General features: G+C 41.6%; 1 protein-coding gene across 1 annotated transcript; it reads right to left on the minus strand.

The window, feature by feature from the left end:
* Positions 1-1057: 1057 nt before the first annotated feature.
* MAJIN (membrane anchored junction protein) lies at positions 1058-18734 on the minus strand. Its single transcript, XM_030333649.1, has 10 exons — positions 18619-18734; positions 11298-11343; positions 9567-9642; positions 9279-9404; positions 8169-8200; positions 7756-7868; positions 6479-6542; positions 2596-2668; positions 1711-1828; positions 1058-1103 (listed from the first exon to the last, which is right to left on the minus strand). The coding sequence occupies exons 1-10, from the start codon at positions 18717-18719 to the stop codon at positions 1058-1060; spliced, it is 795 nt and encodes a 264-aa protein (XP_030189509.1). The 5' UTR covers positions 18720-18734.
* Between the last annotated feature and the right edge of the window lie 773 nt (positions 18735-19507).

Consider the following 19507-nt stretch of genomic DNA (forward strand, 5'->3'; position numbering starts at 1 on the left):
TTGTCCTTAATCCTCCAGTTCCACTTCTCTCCTCAGGACCTGGGCACGTCCACAGCATCCACCTCTTCTCCCCATCCAGGGTGAGGCAGCCTAACAAGGGGCCTGCAAGGGACCTAGGCATTCCAGCCCCAACACTGCCATTAATCATGGGAACCTTTTAGCATCTGATGGACCGTCAGCTCTGTTTAAAGACTAGAGGTGACAAGGACTCATTACCTCACAAGGTGGCCCATTCTAATACTGGACATTTATAACAGTTAGAACCCTTTGTTCTGAGCTAAACTGAGTTTCCCTAAATTCCCATCTGGTCTTCTGTGGCCACACAACACAAGTGTAATCTGTGTGTCCCAGACCAGCCTTTGGGTTACATGAAGTCAGAGCTGGGGTGCCCTGGTCTTCTCCGGGGGCCCTAACCTGGGCTGACCTGCAGTTGATCTGAGAAGCTAAACTGTTCTCCTATCAAAAGCCAGAGGGGGTAGGTGAGTGGAAAGCATTTATGCACTGAGGGTGCACTTTGGGGCCAAACTGGGTGAACTGGGGACAGATGATGTATTGGGGGTCTTTGGGGCTCTTGAGTCTTACAAACTTCATTCCCTAGGCCCCGGCAGGGAGGCTAAAGTTTGCGGTCAGGTGCAGACCCCACCCACCCAAAGCATCCCACCAACAAGGACCAGGCAGACCCAGGGGAGGTTTCAGGCATTGCTTCCCTGTATCTTCAGGGAGAAGTTTTCTCTCTCTCTACTTCATGAAATTCAGTCAATAACTCTTCGTAAATAATTTATTTTCATTAGGATCCTAAGTGCTGGAGACGAAAGACCTAAACTGGCCCTCAGAGCGTACAATTCTCAGACTAGAACATTTTAGGAAGTTCTTTTCTTAGTGTTTTAAATTGAAAAAAAAAAATCCACTGTAAAGAGGCAAAGGATAGGACAAACCCACAAGAGGACTCAGAGAGTTTAGGGCCCACGTTCCCCTTGACTGAAATGTCATGCATGGAGGGTGGAACGGGAAGAGTCATTGCGAGAGGACGCTCTTCCCACTGCTGCCTCTGGAAGACTCACCGGCTGCTCTTTCCGAAGAAATAACGAAAGGGGAATAGAGAGCTGCAGGAAGGAGAACAGAGTGGCTTGAGATTCTAGAGGTCCCCCCCTTCTCCCAGTCCCAGTAGGGCTCCATTAGCTAGGACATTTTGGCTTCGGGGAACCACTGAACGGATTCAAGTCCGGAACAGCATTTGAAAAGGTACCCAAATTCAATTATACTCAGGAGGGACACATGAAGGAGAATTCAATGGGATGGCTGAGCTCTAGATGGATAAAGGGATTTGCTAATTGTCTTCCGCAAAAAGGACTCTGAAGACACAGCCTAGATTCAGAGAGGAGAATGGAAACATTTTGGTAACCGAAGCATCTGAATGACCTAACGGTAAGAACAGGCTCTGTTTAAGCAGCATTTATGGGACAAGGTCCAATGCGAGGCACACTGGGGTGGGGTGGGGTGGGATGTGTAAAAGCAAACAAGACACGGTCTTTATTAAATTCAGTTAGGGCCCTTGTGCAATCTCATTTCCATCCTGTATCCCGGGAAAAATAGAGATTATGTGGGGAATCTGCTTGCTTTTCTAATTTCCCCAAAAGATTCAATGAGGCAGACTCTGGAGCTAGATTGCTCTGGGTCTCAGTTTAATGACAGGAGAGAAATCCATCCTACCTTAGAAATCCAAAGAAGCCATTGGTTGCCAGCTCTGCGGGTCTTTCCGGTGGAGATGGATTGTCTTGCTGCAATGGGGGGATGACCTGTCCCACTAGGCTGTCCCCCAGCTTAGAATCTGCAAGGAAAACACTCAGGCAGGGAAAAGGTATTAGCCCGGGGACTTTCACATGACATCTAGTATGGGCCAAGGGCAGCCTCACACCATTTGTTCGAAGCTAGCCAAACTGTTTGTTGAGACCTTCCCAATTTCATCTCAGCCCAGTAAGATACTACTCTGACCTTGGACTATTTTTAGTTGGGCCCCTGAGATTTTTACACGGCTTAAGTCCTAGCCACCCACCATGATGTTTTCTCATGGAATGACAACTTGTTGAAGAACTCATGTGCTTACATCCCTGCATCTGTGATAACTACAATCCATACTGAATCCTCATGCTGGACATCTTAACAAGCATTTCCAGCCTTTGCTGAACATCTACTGCACCTCCAATATTCACATTAATGCCCTGAAGGGAAGAGGGGGAAAGGCAGCTTCCCAGAGATTATTCTCCAACGAGACAGAACAGTGAAACAATCCCTCCCAACTTTTCTGTAAACGTATCACCCGTATAGAACTGTTTTCAAATAGTGGGAGCATCAATTTCACCATCATTTGCACAGGAAGGACATGCATCGTTTCCTCTCACTTCTCTTGGAAGCTGAGGGAGCTTTTACGATTCGAGGGCAGGCCCCCACACCAGAGGATGGCCAACAAGAGTCTTCATGGGAGCAGGTATATCACCCAGCAAGTGTGCCCAGACTCAGCTCTGTGTTGCTCTGCTCATCAGAGAACGAAAGAGGTCAGGAATGATTATTAAAGAGAATAAATTTCCCAGAACCTACCCTGTTCCTGGACATCAGTGATATCAAACGTTGGGCTCTCCTGACATTTCTGCTTGGTTTTTCTTTCCATGTTCTGATAAAAAGAGGACCAAGAAAAGTTTTAAACTTGACTCCCATACATCTTGGTGGGCAGGATGTTATTTGTTGGTTGGTGGTTAGTCAAGGAAGACTTCGCAGGGAAAGTGCTATTTGAATGGGGTCTTGACAGATGAGTGAAATTTTATCATAATGGGGTGAAGAGACGGTCAGAGAGAGCAGGCATTTTAGACAGGGACACGGTGTATAGGAGGCACTACCTTTAACAACTAAAAGATGAGTGTGGCTAGAGCTGGGGTAGTGGAAATATGACTATGGCATAAGCAGGCAGCACACTATAACTCAGCTTCTCCCTGGGCTACTCCTTTACAGAACTTCTTTTTTTAAAGTTTATTCATTTTTTGAGAGAGACAGAGCATGAGTTGGGGAGGGGCAAAGAGAGAGGGAGACACAGAATCTGAAGCAGACTCCAGGCTCTGTAACCGACAGTACAGAGCTCGACACGGGGCTCGAGCCCATGGACCGTGAGATCATGACCTGAGCCAAAGTTGGACGCTTAACCGACTGAGCCACCCAGGAGCCCCTACAGAACTTCTTTTAATACTTTGAGGAGGACATCCTATAACCTGGTTCCAAGCCCACATTTCCAGTTGATACCCCAATATTCAGAATCATGGTTCATATATTTTCTTTGGGACTCTCTGCTAACTGGCCACTCCCCTCACCTGGAAAGGGCCTGACTACCTTAGCAGTGCTGGGAAGTTCCCTGAGCCATTGTGCTGGTGAAGAATTCTACAGCCAGGGGCTGTGGACTATCAAGGTGGGTCTGGGAGGCAGAGGTATGATAAGCCTCTAGGAAAGTTAGGATGAAAAAAAAAAAGAAAGAAAGAAATTAGGATGTAGCCTCCATCTTAAGCATGAGTTGTATTTCTAAGATAAACATTTCCATAAACCCTCAATTTCGGAACACATAGGTGCTACCTGGTCATACGTCTATAAAAGTGAAGGGGAACTCTTACCTCTTCTAAGTCTCCAGGTGCACTGGCTTGCAGTCCACCACAGGGTGGAGATGGAATTGAGAGGGCACAGCTCTAACTTCTAGCTTGAGAAAATGATTCTTACAAATTTAATGAAACTATGGTTTGGAGCTTAAATTCTGCTGCATTGGCTCTAATGAAAGCATCTACTAAGGGTGGCAGTGGGGAATAGAAGGGTTCAAAGGCCCTGGGACAGAGGTAAAGATCTCTCAACCAGGGCAGATTCCCCTCACAATATAGGTTAGCATTTGTGTTCTCCTAAAATCTTGACAGATGTCTCCTTAGGAAAATGTCACAAGAAAAGAAAAACATAGCCTGAAATTAAACTGATGGTACCATCTGGGACATCCAACAAGACATAATACACTGACAACCCAACACAAAACTGTCCTCTATATGTTCAGGGCCAGATCTGCTTAAAAGTATAGTTCAAGGGGCACCTGGGTGGCTCAATCAGTTGAGCGTCCAACTTCAGCTCAGGTCATGATCTTGTGGCTCTTGAATTCAAGCCCCACATTGGGCTCTCTGCTGTCAGTGCAGAGCCTGCTTCAGATCCTCTATCCCTTGCTCTCTCTGCACCTCCCTGGCTCACGCTCTCTCTCAAAATTAAAAAAAAAAGAAATTTTAAAAAAAGTTCAAGCAGTTCAAGCAGAAGTGGCAAAAAAAAAAAAAAAAGCTACACACACACAGCAGTCTGTTTTACATCTGCTCTCCCCCTTTTTGTCCTTACAAAGTCTGGATCTCTAGTCTGGCACCTCGAGTAATAAAGGGAATGGGTCTGCCTTTCCTTCCCATTCTCCCCAAAACACCTCTTATGAAACAGAGACCTTATTTAGATATGAGCCATGTTCTTCGAAGCTTTCCCTGTATCAGCTCCCAGTGGTGTCCTGTTAAGACATGACAGTCCACACTGACTGTGACCCTACATCTTGAGTTCCCCAAAGGGGAGAGAAAATATTAAGCATTGGACCATAGGAGCAAATTCGATTTTTCCATCTCAAGTGACTTACACTGAGAGCTACTATGATCACTCTAATTCAAGAGAAATCCTCTTTCTGGGAACAGGGTCTACAATGGAGACTGTCATTGGGCTTTGAGTCAAAATCAATAAACATGTTCCTTTTGGGTTTTGTTTCGGTGTTTTTTTTTTTTTTTTTTTTTTTGGCTCAGAGTTTTTTTCTAAACCCAGTATCAGGTTGAAAAGGTAATTATGTTGAGTAAGAAACTGTGGGTACTGTTCTTGAGGGAGATGATGTGTCAAACTAAGAATAGGAAGGTATGAAGGATAGAGAGTGAGGGAAATGTTCTTTTAATAGTAATTATCTTGGTTGTATAAAGCGTCTTTGTTCTTCAGAGCTTCATGTACCCCTCCTGTACTTTCTCATTTCTTTTTCTTCCCTCTTGAAAGGATAGGAGTATAGAAGAGGGCAATCATCTGTCTACAATCACTCAGTGGGCCAGGTGGCCATGGCATAATGGGTCCTATACCCTGCCCCTACCCACGGAGCCAGAGGACTGAGTCCCTAAGGGTTCTCTCTTTCCCTAACTAAACAATAAATTCCTGCAAGAAAAACCATGTTTTACATGTTTGGGTGCACCCCAGCACCTAACACAATACCTTGCAAACAGGAGGCAGAATAATCATACAGAAATGAAAATCACTTTACTTTCCTACTTAAAAAATGTTTTAGGGGAAAGCCTGTGATCTTGAAGTTGCCCTTAAGTCTTTCAAGATCCAGCCTGTGCTGATATCTCCAATAACATTTCTTAGCACTGTACTCTAAGCTCCAGGTGCACTGGCTTGCAGTCACCAAAAGCACTATATTCGTTCCTCTTGGCTTTAGTTCTCTGAGCTACTCTGAGAAGCCTCCCTCCCATCCACCTGGTTTGGGTGAGGTTCTCCCTTGTGGTCCCTTTGCTTCCTTTATTCTTGCACGTAGCACATCTATCAATAATTGTCTGCCTAGCTTTTTACACAGTTGGCATTTTTAGGGGAGAGCAGGAGATCTCTAGTACTTGGCACAGAGCAGACACGCAGTTTGTCGAATAAATGCACATGTTTTACAGATACTGCATAACTGATCATGCTACGGGTTCTGGGAAGGCGAGGGAGGTGAACAGGGAGTGTGACCTTAAGTAACTTTAAATACTTAAGGTCAGAGCTACTTTGGAGAGATAAGTGGAAAGTAAGAAAAAGGCACAAATAACAGCTATTTCAAGAGGGGAAGAAAAGAAAAAGGGGACTCTTCCACAGGCTACTAAAAAAGAAGCCCTGAAATGCAAGAGGAGCAGGTATATGAATATCTAAATGGGGAATAAACCTCACAAATGAAATCAAATGCCACTGGGGCCAGCCCATCACTGCTCTAAGTGAAGTTTTCTCTTACCAGTATCCCATGCTGATGTATGCCTAGCTTGTCTATAAAAACTAGATGTTCCCAGACTCAGACCCCGGTGCAGATGAAGGCAAAAAGTTTTCTAAAATGAAAAAATTCTATACCAGATCCCACCCCGATTCAACAGACCTATTTTCTTCTCTCACTGCAGAGTACAAGAAGCAGCTTTTTAAGCTGAGAAGAAAAGGCCTTTTAACAAAAGGATTCATCGATGTGTGTATTATGTGGCTACTTTTGGGACAGGTTGTGGCAGAAGTAGAGTGGCTGAATGTTATTCTACAGATGGTGAAACCTGAGAATGAGTTCAGTCAATTCAGTCTGTACTTAGGACCAAAATGTGCTGGTAACAGGAATTATGACTTGTTACAGAACAGGAATAGCCAAAAGCCTTGCAGCCTCCATTTTGGTGCTTACCCTCCTGGTTTCCATAAGGGGCCTCTTTTCGCTGGGGCCTTGGCTGGAAATCCCCATCTTGGCCCTGAGGTGGGGAAAAAAGCCCAGGAAATGTTACTGGCAGCAGCAACATCACATTTAAGCAAATGTGGCCTAAATGAATATTTCAGCAGGTTGGCTATTTTTATACCACTCCTGGCCTACGGAATAAATTGCATGGCCAAATTTTCTTTGGGTGCTGCTTTAATTCACAGCAGAATCCCAATTTGAAACATTTAAGGATCTAGGGGTTGAGAAAGGGAAAATGTGATTGACAGCAGGTAATCAGATTTTGAAATACTTGACTGCATCAAAACCCAGAGAAAGGGAAGATGTGAGGCCTCATCTCCATGGAAAATTCAGTCAAATAGAACAGAGCAAAGCTTCACACCTCCAAGTACCTTCACATTCCACCTGTCTGGGAAAGAAGTTTCCTGACTCTTCCCTGACATGTGCATGGGAGGGTGAGGTAGGCCTCAGTTCCCTCACGGAACTGTTTGCCCACACGACCCCAGGAAAGAAGCAGCTGCTCTCTGGGAACATGGGCTGAAAGCACTTTGGGCTGGGGAGCAAACCACACCTTGGATTATTCCAGCTGCCCTCTCTGGGTGCGAGTTAAGAATGACTGAATTATCTTATCTTTACTGATTCACTCTGTCCCTGACAGAGATTGTAAAGAATAAAGTAAGTAGCCTCCACAATAGCAACTTCAACATGTTAAGGATATGTTCAACATTGACCCTAATATTGCAGTATTTCACCCATTGACTGATACATACCCTCTTGTACGTATTTACATTTTAGCTCACATTCTCTCTTAAAGGCAGATTTCCAAAAAACTTCACTGCTTACTAGGTAAAATAGAATTTTATTTTATTTTTTTCTCACTCTCTTGAGGATTTTTCTGCGTTCTTATATAATATGCTGGGACTTCTTAAGTCTCGGGCCTTCTGGTAGTGTGACCATACTGAGTGCTGAGTATGTGTTGGATTCAATTGTACATAGATGTGATCGCCTTTCCTCATAGTCACTGTCTTGATGAGCAGAAGACTCCCACTTTGCCGAGGAAGGAACTGTGTTCAAATTACTTTGCAAACATCAACGTGTCTCCTTCCCTTAGTCCGCCCCCGGAAATAAGCAGGTACCAATGAAGGCTGAAGACAAAAAGTGACTCAGCGAAGGACAAGATCGGCCAGCAGCAATAGCTGGTGAAGCCTAATGAGGATGCAGGATTTCAACTCTCTCCCAACACCACTGACCTGTCCAGCTCTGGACTGTGCAGGGGGCTGCGTACTTCCACTCGTGCTCGTTTCCTCATCATGGCTCCTGCTGCTTTCGTCTCCGCCGGCACCTTCAGAGAGGAACCAGACTCCTGTGACTCCTTTTCCAGACCTGCTCACAGTTCACGAGGGCAGAGTGAAGAGAACTCCCCATCTCTAAATTGCCTACAGCAACTTTTAACACCAGCTTCGCAAGTGAGGCTAGATATCGTTGTTAGAGACAGTCTTAGAAATTTAGCCAAGAGGAAAAAGATGGTCTCATGTATACAATTCTGATTGGACCTGGGCAGCAACCAAGGGGCAAAGTAAGAGGAAGAGACAAGAGCAGGACTTTTTGGACAAGACATGGCAATAAAGGCAATTTTCATCTTGTATAGAAAAGGCAAACTTACCAATCCAAGAGGACTGTCATTTATTGGTTTCCCTACAATGGAAATTTGAAGGTTATAACGGATCAAGATGCTGTTTCACCTGGATTTCTGGCTACCACTTATTTCTTACAACTGGTCGTAGACAAAAAGCTCTATGTATGCCTTTTCCCTTTTCTGCCTGGTACCACTTTTGCTAGAAATCCGGGGTCTTCAAACTCTCTTCCCCTATTTTTTAGACTTAAAGAACTATTGTCATCTACAAGGTCAAACATACTACATTTATATTATATTCTAATGATATGCCACTTAAAAGGGAATGATCCTTAGTATAAAAGAAAAAAGGTAGGGGCCCCTGGGTGGCTCAATCGGTTAAGCGTCCGACTTTGGCTCAGGTCACGATCTCACAGTTTGTGAGTTCAAGCCCTGTGTTGGGCTCTGTGCAGACAGCTCAGAGCCTGGAGCCTGCTTCCAATTCTGTGTCTCCCTCTCTCTGCCCCTCCCCTGCTCACACTCTGTCTGTCTCTCTCTCACACAAATAAATAAACATTAAAAAAATTTTTAAGAAGAAAAAAAAAAGGTAGAACTTCAGACATCAGTGACAAATGAATTGGGGAGATACTTTGAGGCAAGGCCTTTGCACTCTTTTCCAAATCAAACTGGCAGGTATCTATTTGTCCCTCTACGAGTAAAAATAGCAATGGCCTTCAGAGATTAAAAACCTGGAGATGCCTTTAAGATACCGCTAACGTAAAAGTCACTGAATACTCTAAAATGGAAGGAAGTATTTTTATATAAGAGATCTCTTTCACTGAGTGATTACTGTCAGTCAGACTTTGTTTATTAATATGTATAATTAAGATGGGTGCTATTATTATCCTTCGCCATTTCACAAAGGGGGCACAGAAAGATTAAGGAACTCATCTAAGGTCACACAGCTCTCAAGTGGCAAAACCACTGGGATTTGAACCAGGCCGTCTGGCTTGGAGCACTTGCTCCTAACCTCTACACTGTGTGGCGTTAGGGCCCAGTCAGGCTGGCCATTTTGCCATACTGACCTTGCAATGCTAACCCACAGACATTCAACCTTCCCTATTTCTCCTCCACCACTAAAACTTCCATCATTCTACTTACCAGGTGACGGGTTTTCATGAAACCATTTCATCTCCACATACAGAGTAAAAACAAATGGATAGGGGGCCAAGACGATTTCCCCATATTTGAATTTCAGGTGGGACACTCTTTCCCATTTGCTTTTATCTGAGAAATGGTGCTAAGGAGTGAAGAAAGCAGTCAGTACGAATCCCTGAGTACTATTCTAGGGATAAGACCCTTGCCCTTCCCTGTCCTACGAGTCTGCTGCTTCCATTTGAATCTATAGTGTGACCTGTAGCTTATTTCTATCCTGAAATGAAAGGATACAGGGAAATACAATGAAGTGTTCTGTAGCAAATGGCTGCAGATTGTCCAAGTTTCCCAAGACCACACGAATAGAATCCTGGAAAAAAAATCTGAAATGAGTTTAATATTGTCTAGTCCCAGCCAATCTGTCCATTTACACCTGTCACTGCTTTTTGCAAACCCTTCATTCTATTAAAGCTGAACTATGTGCTGTTCCCTGAACATGCCTTCTGATCTTCCATTTCTGTGCTCTGTTCCCTCTGCCTGAAATGCCCTTTCTTAGTAATGGGGCAGTAATGGAGGGGGCCAAGATATGAACAATGGGGTTCCAAGCAATGGGGTTCCAGGGCTTACTCTCTTAACCATTCATTAGGCACAATGCCTATCAACAAATGTTTTCTGAGTAAAAGAAGATGAGAATATCTGCCTGAAAGCTGAGAGCAAGAACACAGAAAAAGCCCTTGAAAACTTTGGTTATAAATGTATATAAATGCTCCCTAGCTACCGCATACTGAGCTACTGTGTGGCAGGCACTGCACACATCTATTTCTAACCCTCACCACAATTGTGAAAACAGGTACTGTTTATCAACCTCATTGACAGGTAAGGAAGCAGGCTTGGAGAAGGTAGGTAACTTGCCCAAAAGTCCCATTGTGAAGGCAGAACTTAAATCTAGGTGTGACTGGCTCTGAGGTCTATGGTCTCTCCACTTTGCTAGATACTGCCTTGCACTTTTCTCTGCCCATGTTAACTGAAGCAAAGTGAAATAAACTCTGCTCTACTTACAATTAAAATAAGCAGAAAACTCTCATGGTTCTATTATTAAAATAACTGTTATTTATAACAATGTCTCTGATCTCCCACAAGATTCTAAGGTACCTTCGACACTTAGCCAAAGAGCTATAGATACCTTTAAGGCTAGGACTCAAATTTTTGGTTTCATAGAGTTTTGTGTTTGTATATTTCATTGTATTCAAATTCCTTGAAATATGACAGTGTATGTCTTTATAAATCTGAACGGTCCCAAATCACTGAGTTGTGAAGTCAGAAGAGAAATAAACTAGTTTAGAACTCTCATTTTATGAACAAGGCAATTAAGACCAAGAGACAGAAATGATTTGCTGGGGTTCGCACTGCTAATCAGTGGCTCAGCCAGGGCTGGAATCCAAGGCCAGCGCCCAGAGCTCTGACTCCTTGCCCAACGCGTTCACCAATTCACAAAGCTGTTCACTTGCTCAGTGTTTCTCCTGTGGAAGAACCTAAGTAAGGCTGGGTAAAGGAGGAATGAAAATGAAGTGGGAATAAAGCAATTGCAAATGTTTCCAATTAAAATGAAGACACAGCAGTCTTGTATGTGTATTTACAATTGAGTTTCCTGAACGTCAAGTACCAGGCAGTGGTTGGGAGGGTGAGGCTTCCCAGAGCCCTGGAAGGCGGCAGTCCTCCAGAAGCTTTCTCCATGCCAGCCACCACAGAAGAGAGCTGCAGAGGGCTGGGAACTCTGGTGGAAACAATAGAACTCTAAGCCTCAAAGGTGCTGACACTTCAACTAGAAGAACTGAGAAAGGATACAGGCTTTAATTTCCTTGGAAAAACAGTTAAGTTTCTTTGCAGAGGAACTACGGCAGGGAGAAGCCAAGTGATCAAGTGGAGGTTGTGACTCAGTTCACAGGAAATAATTAAAAGCTGGATATGGACGCATCCTTGGCTTAAAGAATAACTTTCCCAGAAGTTGTCTGCTTTTTCCCCTACCTCCAGCTCCTTGAGGATGACTTCCTTATCTTCTATCTCTTCCCCTCTAGAAGGTAAACAAACAAGAGATAAATAAGCTGAGAAGGAAAGCTCTGAAGACGCTAGACTCTACTGTCAGTACAGAGTAGACAGAAGAGCAAAAATGACACTTCCACTGAGCTACAGAAACATGACTAAGTAAGAATCGTGTGTGTTGACCAACAGCTCATGGGAAGAAGTGATCACGTAGGTGGTATGGTCTGAGAACTGGTAGAAGGTTGTTCCAAAATATCTTCCCCATTAACTTGCCAAGACCTGAAATTAAGTTAATAATTTGTTAGACTTGTTGTACTCAAGTGTAGTCTGTGGACCACCAGGCATCCTCAAGCCCCTGTCAAGCGTTCTTGAAGGCATAACTCTTTTTATACTAATAATAAGACGTTATTTGCCTTTTTTTTCCTTGCTGTGTTAACATTTGTAATCATTAGTACAAAAGCAATGGAGGGCAAAATTGCTGGTGCCTTTGCACAAATCTAGCTAGTTACACTAAACTGTACTAGCAGTTGTGGTAATCTTGACTGCCACACAGGAAAAAAAAATCCAGCTTCATTTAATATATTTGAGGAAGCAAGAAAAAAATTAATAATTTTATAAAATCTCAACCCTTAAATACATGTCTTTTTAATACACTATGTGATAAAATGGGAAGTATTCATTAAGTACTTCTGCTGCATACAGAAATATGATGGGTGTCTTGAGGAAAAGCACTTGGGCAACTAACTGTTAAAGTTAGTTGCAGATTAAACTAGCTGCTTTTCATGGAATGGTATTTTACTTCAATGATCAGCTAACAAACTAAGTCATTTATACAGACTTAGAAATGTGACATTTCCTCAAAAATGAATAGTGAGCTTATCAATTCAAGCAAAACAACTGACAGTATTTATTTGTGCCAATGATGAATTTTGGGATTTCAAGCAAAATTTGAACTTTGGAAAACTCAATCCATCACAGTGAGATCGACAAGTTTCAAAAACTTAAAACACTTTTCTAAGATTGATCGTGATATTAACAGATATGATTTTTTGATATTGTTAACGAAGTGTGTTGACATTTGGATTATCTATATAAGTCAGTCAACCAATATTTTCCAAATGACCAATGAAACACGTTATGTTACAAATCATCCTAGGTAAAAGATTCACTCCCAGAACAAGACAGATTTTAATACAGCAGAGTTCAAAAAGTTTACTGATAGAATTTCAGAATCCATATTGCAACTAACTTTTAAAAAAGTACCACGTTAAACAAAACCAAACAAAAAAACTATCACTTCTTAAATTTTAATGTAGGGTCAAAGAATGCCCACAATAATCTGTGAAGGCTGTTAATACATTTCTACCTTCCCCAACTACACATCTATGTGGGGCTGGATTTTTTTCATATAATTCAACCAAAAAAACCAGACTGAATGCAGAAGCAGATATAATCTATCAGCTTTCTATCAAGCCAGACTAATGAGATTTGCAAAAATTTAAAACAATGCCAATCTTCTCATTAATTTTTTTGTCTTTGAAAATTAGCTATTTTTAATAAAAATGTGTTAACACTTAATGGATACATTATTTTAAATTAACTAATACATTTTAAAATTGTGGTAAAATATATATAACCTAAAATTTGCCATTTTAGCCATTTTTAAGTATACAATTCAGCAGTATTAATTAGACTCACAACCATGGTGTACAACCATCACCACTATTTTTCCAAAGCTTATCTTCCCAAACAGAAACACTGTACTCATTAAGCAATAACTCCTCATTCTCCCCTCCACCCCTCCCCTGGTGACCCCTAATCTATTTTCTGTCTCTATGAATTTTCCTGTTTAATATTTCATAGAAGTAGAATCATATTTTTCCTTTTGTTCCTGGATTATTTCAATTAGCATAATGTTTTTGCGGTTCATGCATGTTGTACAGGTATCAGAACTTCATTTCTTTTGCAATTTCTTTAGTAGCTGAATAATATTCTATTGCATATATGTATACAGCACGCATATAACTACATTTTGTTTATACATTCACCAATTTGATGGCACCTGGGCTGTTTCCATCTTCTATCATGAATAATACAGCTATGAACATCGTTGTACAAGAATCTGCTTGACTCCCTGTTTTCAATTCTTTTGGGCATATACCTAGGAATGAAATTGCTGTGTTATATGGTAATTCTATGTTTAACTTTTTGAGGAACTGCCAAATTGTTTTCCATGGCAGGTGCACTATTTTATATTCCCATCAGTTCTATACAAGACTTCCAACTTCTCCACATCCTTGCCAACTGTTATTTTCTGGGTTTTTTTTTTTTTTAATACCCATCCAAGTAGGTGTGAAGTGGTATCTCATTAAGGTTTGGATTTGCATGTCCCTGGCGTAAGGATACTGAGCATCTTCTCATGTGCTTATCGGCCATTTGTGTATCTCATTTGAAGTAATGTCTATTTAAATACTTTGTCCATTTTTATTATTTTTTAAATGTTTATTTTTGAGAGAGGGAGAGAGAGAGAGCGTGTGCACAAGCGGGGGACGGGAGAGAGAGAAGGGAGACAGAGGATTTGAAGCAGGATCTGCACTGTCAGTGCAGACCCCCATGGGGAGCTCAAACTCACCAACTTTGAGATCAAGACCTGAGCTGAAGTTGGTCACCTAAAAGAGCCACCCAGGCACCCCAGCCTTTGTCGATTCTTAAACTGGTTTATTTGTTGTTTTTGAGTTGTACTTTTTCTTTTAATGTTCATTTATTTATTTATTTTTAGAGTTTATTTTTGAGAGAGAGAGCACAAGCAGTGTGGGGCAGAGAGACAAAGAGAGGGAGACAGAGATCCCACGCAGGCTCTGCACTGTCAGCACAGAGCCAGACTTGGAGCTTAAACTCACAAACCATGAGATCATGAACTGAACCAAAATCCAGAGTCGGATGCTTAACAGACTGAGCCACCCAGGTTCCCTGAGTTGTACTTCTTTCTATATTCTGGATATTACACTCTTACCAGATATGTGATTTATAGATATTTCTCCCATCTGCGAGTTGCCCTCGCACTCTGTTGATAGTGTCCTTTGATGCACAATTTTTAAAAATTTAATGCAGTCCAAATTTATTGAATTTTCTTTTGTTGCCTATGCTTTTGGTATGGTATTTAAGAAACCACTGCCAAGGGGCGCCTGGGTGGCGCAGTCGGTTGAGCGTCCGACTTCAGCCAGGTCACGATCTCGCGGTCCGTGAGTTTGAGCCCCGCGTCGGGCTCTGGGCTGATGGCTTGGAGCCTGGAGCCTGTTTCCAATTCTGTGTCTCCCTCTCTCTCTGCCCCTCGCCCATTCATGCTCTGTCTCTCTCTGTCCCAAAAATAAATAAACGTTGAAAAAAAAATTAAAAAAAAAAAAAAAAAAAAGAAACCACTGCCAAATTCAAAGTCATGAAGATTTGCACCTATGTTTTCTCCTAAGAGTTTTATAGTTTTAGCTCTTAAATTTAGGTCTTTGATCTATTTTTTGTAAGTTCTGTGTACAGTATAAGGGTCTAACTTCATTCTTCTGCATGTGGATATCCATTCTTCTTGGAACCATTTGTTAAAGACACTGTTCCTCCACTATTGAACAGTTTTGGCATTCTAGTCAAAAACTAATTGACCAAAGATGTGAATGTGAAGGTTTACTTCTGGGCTCTCAATTCTATTCTATGGTCTGTAAGCTGTTCTTACGCCATTACCTGTAGCTTTCTGGGTTACCTGTAGCTTTGTAGCAAGTTCTTAAATTGGGAAGTAGGAGTCTTCCAATTTTGTTCTTTATCGAGATTATTTTGGCTATTCAGGGTCTCTTGAAATTCCATGATTTTTTTTTTAAGAGAGAGAGCGGGAGGAGAGAGAAAATCCCAAGCAGGCTCCACTTCTCAGTGGAGAACCCAATGTGGGACTCGAACCCATGACCCTGGGACCATGACCTGAGCCAAAATCAAGAGATCGATGCTCAACCCACTGAGCCGCCTGGATGCTCCATTTCATATGAATTTTAAGATGGGCTTGTCCAGTTTTGCAAAATATGCCACTGGAATTTTGATAGGGATTTCACTGAATCTGTAGATTGCTTTGTCGTCTTAATAATATTAAGTCTTCCAATCCACAAACATAGATATCTAGTAAGTCTTCAATTTCTTTTGGCAACTTTTTGTAGTTTTCAGTGGGCAAGTCTTGCATCTCCTTGGTTAAATTTATTGCTAAATATTTTTCTTATTGGTACTACTGTAAATGAAATTGTTTTCTTAATTTTCTTCTCAGATTGTTTTTTGCTAGTGTATACAAATACCACTGATTTTGTGTGTTGATTTTGTATCCTGCAACTTTGCTGAATTCATTGATCAGCTCTAATAGGTTTTTTGTTTGTTTTGTTTTTTTGGTGTGTGTGTGTGTGTGAATTCTTTAGGGTTTTCTACAGGTAAGATCATGGTTTCCACAGACAGAGATGGTTTCACTTCTTCCTTTCCAATTTGTATGCATTTTCTTCCTTTTTCTTGACTAATTGCTCTGGCTAGAAACAAGTACTATGATGGATGGAAGTAGTGAAAATGAGCATCTTGAGAGAAAAGCTTTAAATTTTTCATAACTGAGTAAGTTAGCTGTGGGATTTTCATATATGGTCTTTATCATATTGAGGAAGTTCCCCTCTATTCCTAGTTTATGAGTGTTTTTATCATGCAAGGGTGCTGGATTTGGTCAAAACGCTTTTTCTTTCTCAATTAAGATAATCATGTGACTTTTTCCCCTTACATTCTGTTACTGGGTGTATTATATTGTTGATTTCTGTGTGTGTGTGTGTGTGTGTGTGTGTGTGTGTGTGTGTGTGTGTGTGTATTTAATGCTTATTTATTTTAAGAGAGAGAGAGAGGGGCGCCTGGGTGGCTCAGTTGGTTAAGTGTCCGACTTCGGCTCAGTCGTGATCTCGCGGTTCGTGAGTTCAAGCCCCGCGTCAGGCTCTGTGTTGATGGCTCAGAGAGCTGGAGCCTGTTTCAGATTCTGTGTTCTCCTCTCTCTCTGACCCTCCCCCTTCATGCTCTCTCTCTGTCTCAAAAATAAATAAATGTTGAAAAAAAATTAAAAAATAAATAAAATAAGAGAGAGGGGGGGGGGGGAAGGGCAAGAGAGAGAGGGTGAGAGAATCCCAAGCAGGCTCTGGCGGTCAGCACAGAGCCAGACATGGGCTCAATGTAACAGACCGAGAGATCATGACATGAGACAAAATCGAGTCAGATGCTTAACTGACTGAGCACCCAGTGCCCCTGGATGTCTGTATATACTGAACCAGCTTTGCAGTCCGAGGGTCTTTACTCCCAGGAATGTAAACAGTGCCAATCTCCTCATTAATTTTTTAAAAATATAGTTAACCTTTTTAAAAAATGTTTATTTATTTATTTTGAGGGAGATGGGCAGAGAGAGAGAGAGGGAGAGAGAGAAATCCCAAGCAGGCTCCACACCAGCAGTGCAAAGCCTGACGCAGGGCTTGATCCCATAACTATGAGATCATAACTTGAGCTGAAATCAAACACCCAACCAGTGAGCCACCCAAGTGCCCCAAAATATAGTTACTTTTAATAAAACATATTATTTGTTAACATTTAACGACATTATTTTCAGCAATTTTAAGAATTTTATTTAAATCCAAGTTAGTTAACATATATGTAATAAGGATTCTGGAGTAGAATTTGGTGAGTCACCCTTACATATAACACCCCGTGCTCATCCCAACAAAGTGCCCTCCTTAATTCCCATCCCCATTTAGCCCATCCCCCACCCAACAACCCCCTCCAGCAACCCTCAATGTGTTCTCTGTATTAGAGTTTCTTATGGTTTGCCTGCCTCTGTTTTTTTTAATTTTTTTTAATTTACATCCAAATTAGTTAGCACATAGTACAACAATGATTTCAGGAGTAGGTTCCTTAATGCCCCTGACCCATTTAGCCCATCCCCCATCCCACAACCCCTCCAGTAATCCCTGTTTGTTCTCCATATTTAAGAGTCTCTTATGTTTTGTCCCCCTCCCTGTTTTATATTATTTTTGTTTCCTTTCCCTTATGTTCATCTGTTTTGTCTCTTAAAGTCCTCATAGAATGAAGTCATATGATATTTGTCTTTCTCTGACTGATTCTCTTAGCATAATACCCTCTAGTTCCATCCATATAGTTGCAAATGGCAATATTCCATTCTCTTTGATTGCCAAGTAATACTCCATTTTATATATGTACACCACATCTTCTTTATCCATTCATCCATGGATGGACATTTGGGCTCTTTCCATACTCTGGCTATTGTTGATAGTGCTGTTATAAACATGGGGGTGCATGTGTCCTTTCGAAACAGCACACCTGTATCCCTTGGTGCCTGCCTCTGTTTTTATCTTATTTTTCCTTCTCTTCCCCTATGTTCATGTTTTGTTTCTTAAATTCCACCTACGAGTGAAATTATATGATATTTATCTTTCTAATTTCCCTTAGCATAATGATATATTATTTTTGTTTTAAGTTTATTTACTTTTTGAGAGAGAGAGAATAAATGGGGAGAGGCATTGAGAAAGGGGGAAAGAGGATCTGAAGCAGGCTCTGTCCTGACAACAGAAAGCCTGATGTGGGGCTCAAAGTCACGAACCGTGAGATCATGACCTAAGTTGCAGTTGGACACTTAACCGACTGAGCCACCAAGGCACCCCTAATGATATATTATTTTTAAATTAGTAAGTATGTTATTTTAATTTTCCTGTTTTAAACTGTATATGATACATATGGACATGTATGACCCCATAACCAAACTCTTTGGGATCCTTGATAATCTTACGAGTGCAAAGAGATCTTGAGATAAAAAAAATCTTGAGAACTACTGCTCCAAAGGTATGCCATCACTAATTTAGAAACTTACATGAATATTAATATATGGACTATAAAAATACTTGGGAACAGGGGTACCTGGGTGGCTCAGTCAGTTAAGCATCTGACTTCTGGTTTCAGCTCAGGTCATAATCTCACAGTTTCATGGGTTTGAGCCCTGTGCTGGGCTCTCTGCTGGCAGTGTGGAGCTTGCTTGGGATTCTCGTCCTCTTCCTCTCTCTCTCTGCCCCTCCCTCACTCTCACTGTCTCTGTCTTTCTCAAATAAATAAGCTTAAAAAAATAAAATATATGGGAAACAGAGTCCTACAGATGCTATTCAGCCAGTCCCCTGGACAGGGGGAAGGTAGAGAAGGGATACCTGTGGGAATGTACTAACCTGTATTTGCAAGGCTATTCTCTTAGCTTCAAAATTACCTGATACTGTTGCCATATCTAATTTTGAATTTATATACATTGGGTCCTGCGTGAAGAAACCTCGTCTCTGGAAACGGGTAGGTGAAGGGTTTTAAACTCATTGCTTCCAAATGATAGCCTAAATGAAATACAAATATTAGAGAATTATTAAAAAGCTAAAGATGGTTCCTTATGTTATCATATGGGAAAGAGAACCTGCCCAGTCCGTAGCGTCTCTTCATGAGTAAAATGTCCAACATTAGCACCACTGCCTATGTCCCGTCTCAGATTTTACATTAATCACCTATTTAATCACTTGGACCATTCTTCTACCTGCATGGGGGAAGATACACGGTGTTTGGGAATAATCTCTATACTTGAAATCAGAAGACCTGGGTTCGAGTTTTGTAGTTTACCTGACAACCTCGGGCAAATCACTTCTCTTCATGAGACTAATGATAACCAACATCTGATGCCTCATAAGGTTTTTGTTAGGATTAAATCTCTCTCTCAAACATCTCTTGAATCTATTCTCCCCCCCTTGTTCCCCACTTTCCTTGGAATCTAGGCCAGTATGAAGAGGACTCAAGTCAAATAATGAAACAATCCGAATGTACCAATAGGTGGCACAATTAGGAAGACCTCTGCTGTTAATTTTAGATGAAGTTAAGGAAGGAACACACCTTCCTGCCACAGCTCATGCAGCAAATAAGGATGTACGCTAATGTTTCCCAGTGCTGCCAAGGAATGCCTTATCTTTCCTACTTCTCAACCACTCTTTCCTTTCACCACTTGGTGAGACAGCCCTGTGCCACAAGAGTACCTACTATCCTCCTAGCACTTACTAGATTTACTTTTCCTATTCCTGAATCTCTGTCACTTAAGGTCCTCTTTGAGGGAAAGTCAGGAA

The sequence above is a fragment of the Lynx canadensis genome, chromosome D1 (genome assembly GCF_007474595.2).
Source record: "Lynx canadensis isolate LIC74 chromosome D1, mLynCan4.pri.v2, whole genome shotgun sequence".
In the NCBI taxonomy this organism is placed as follows: Eukaryota; Metazoa; Chordata; class Mammalia; order Carnivora; family Felidae; genus Lynx; species Lynx canadensis.

Coding starts and splice junctions, on each gene's coding strand:
- MAJIN (XM_030333649.1), bottom strand. CDS start 18,719: ATGAGTTTAAAACCCTTCACCTACCCGTTTCCAGAGACGAGGTTTCTT. Junction 8,201..9,278: donor TCATGAAAACCCGTCACCTG/GTAAGTAGAATG, acceptor TTTCCATTGTAG/GGAAACCAATAAATGACAGT. Junction 1,829..2,595: donor CACTGATGTCCAGGAACAGG/GTAGGTTCTGGG, acceptor TTTTCCTTGCAG/ATTCTAAGCTGGGGGACAGC.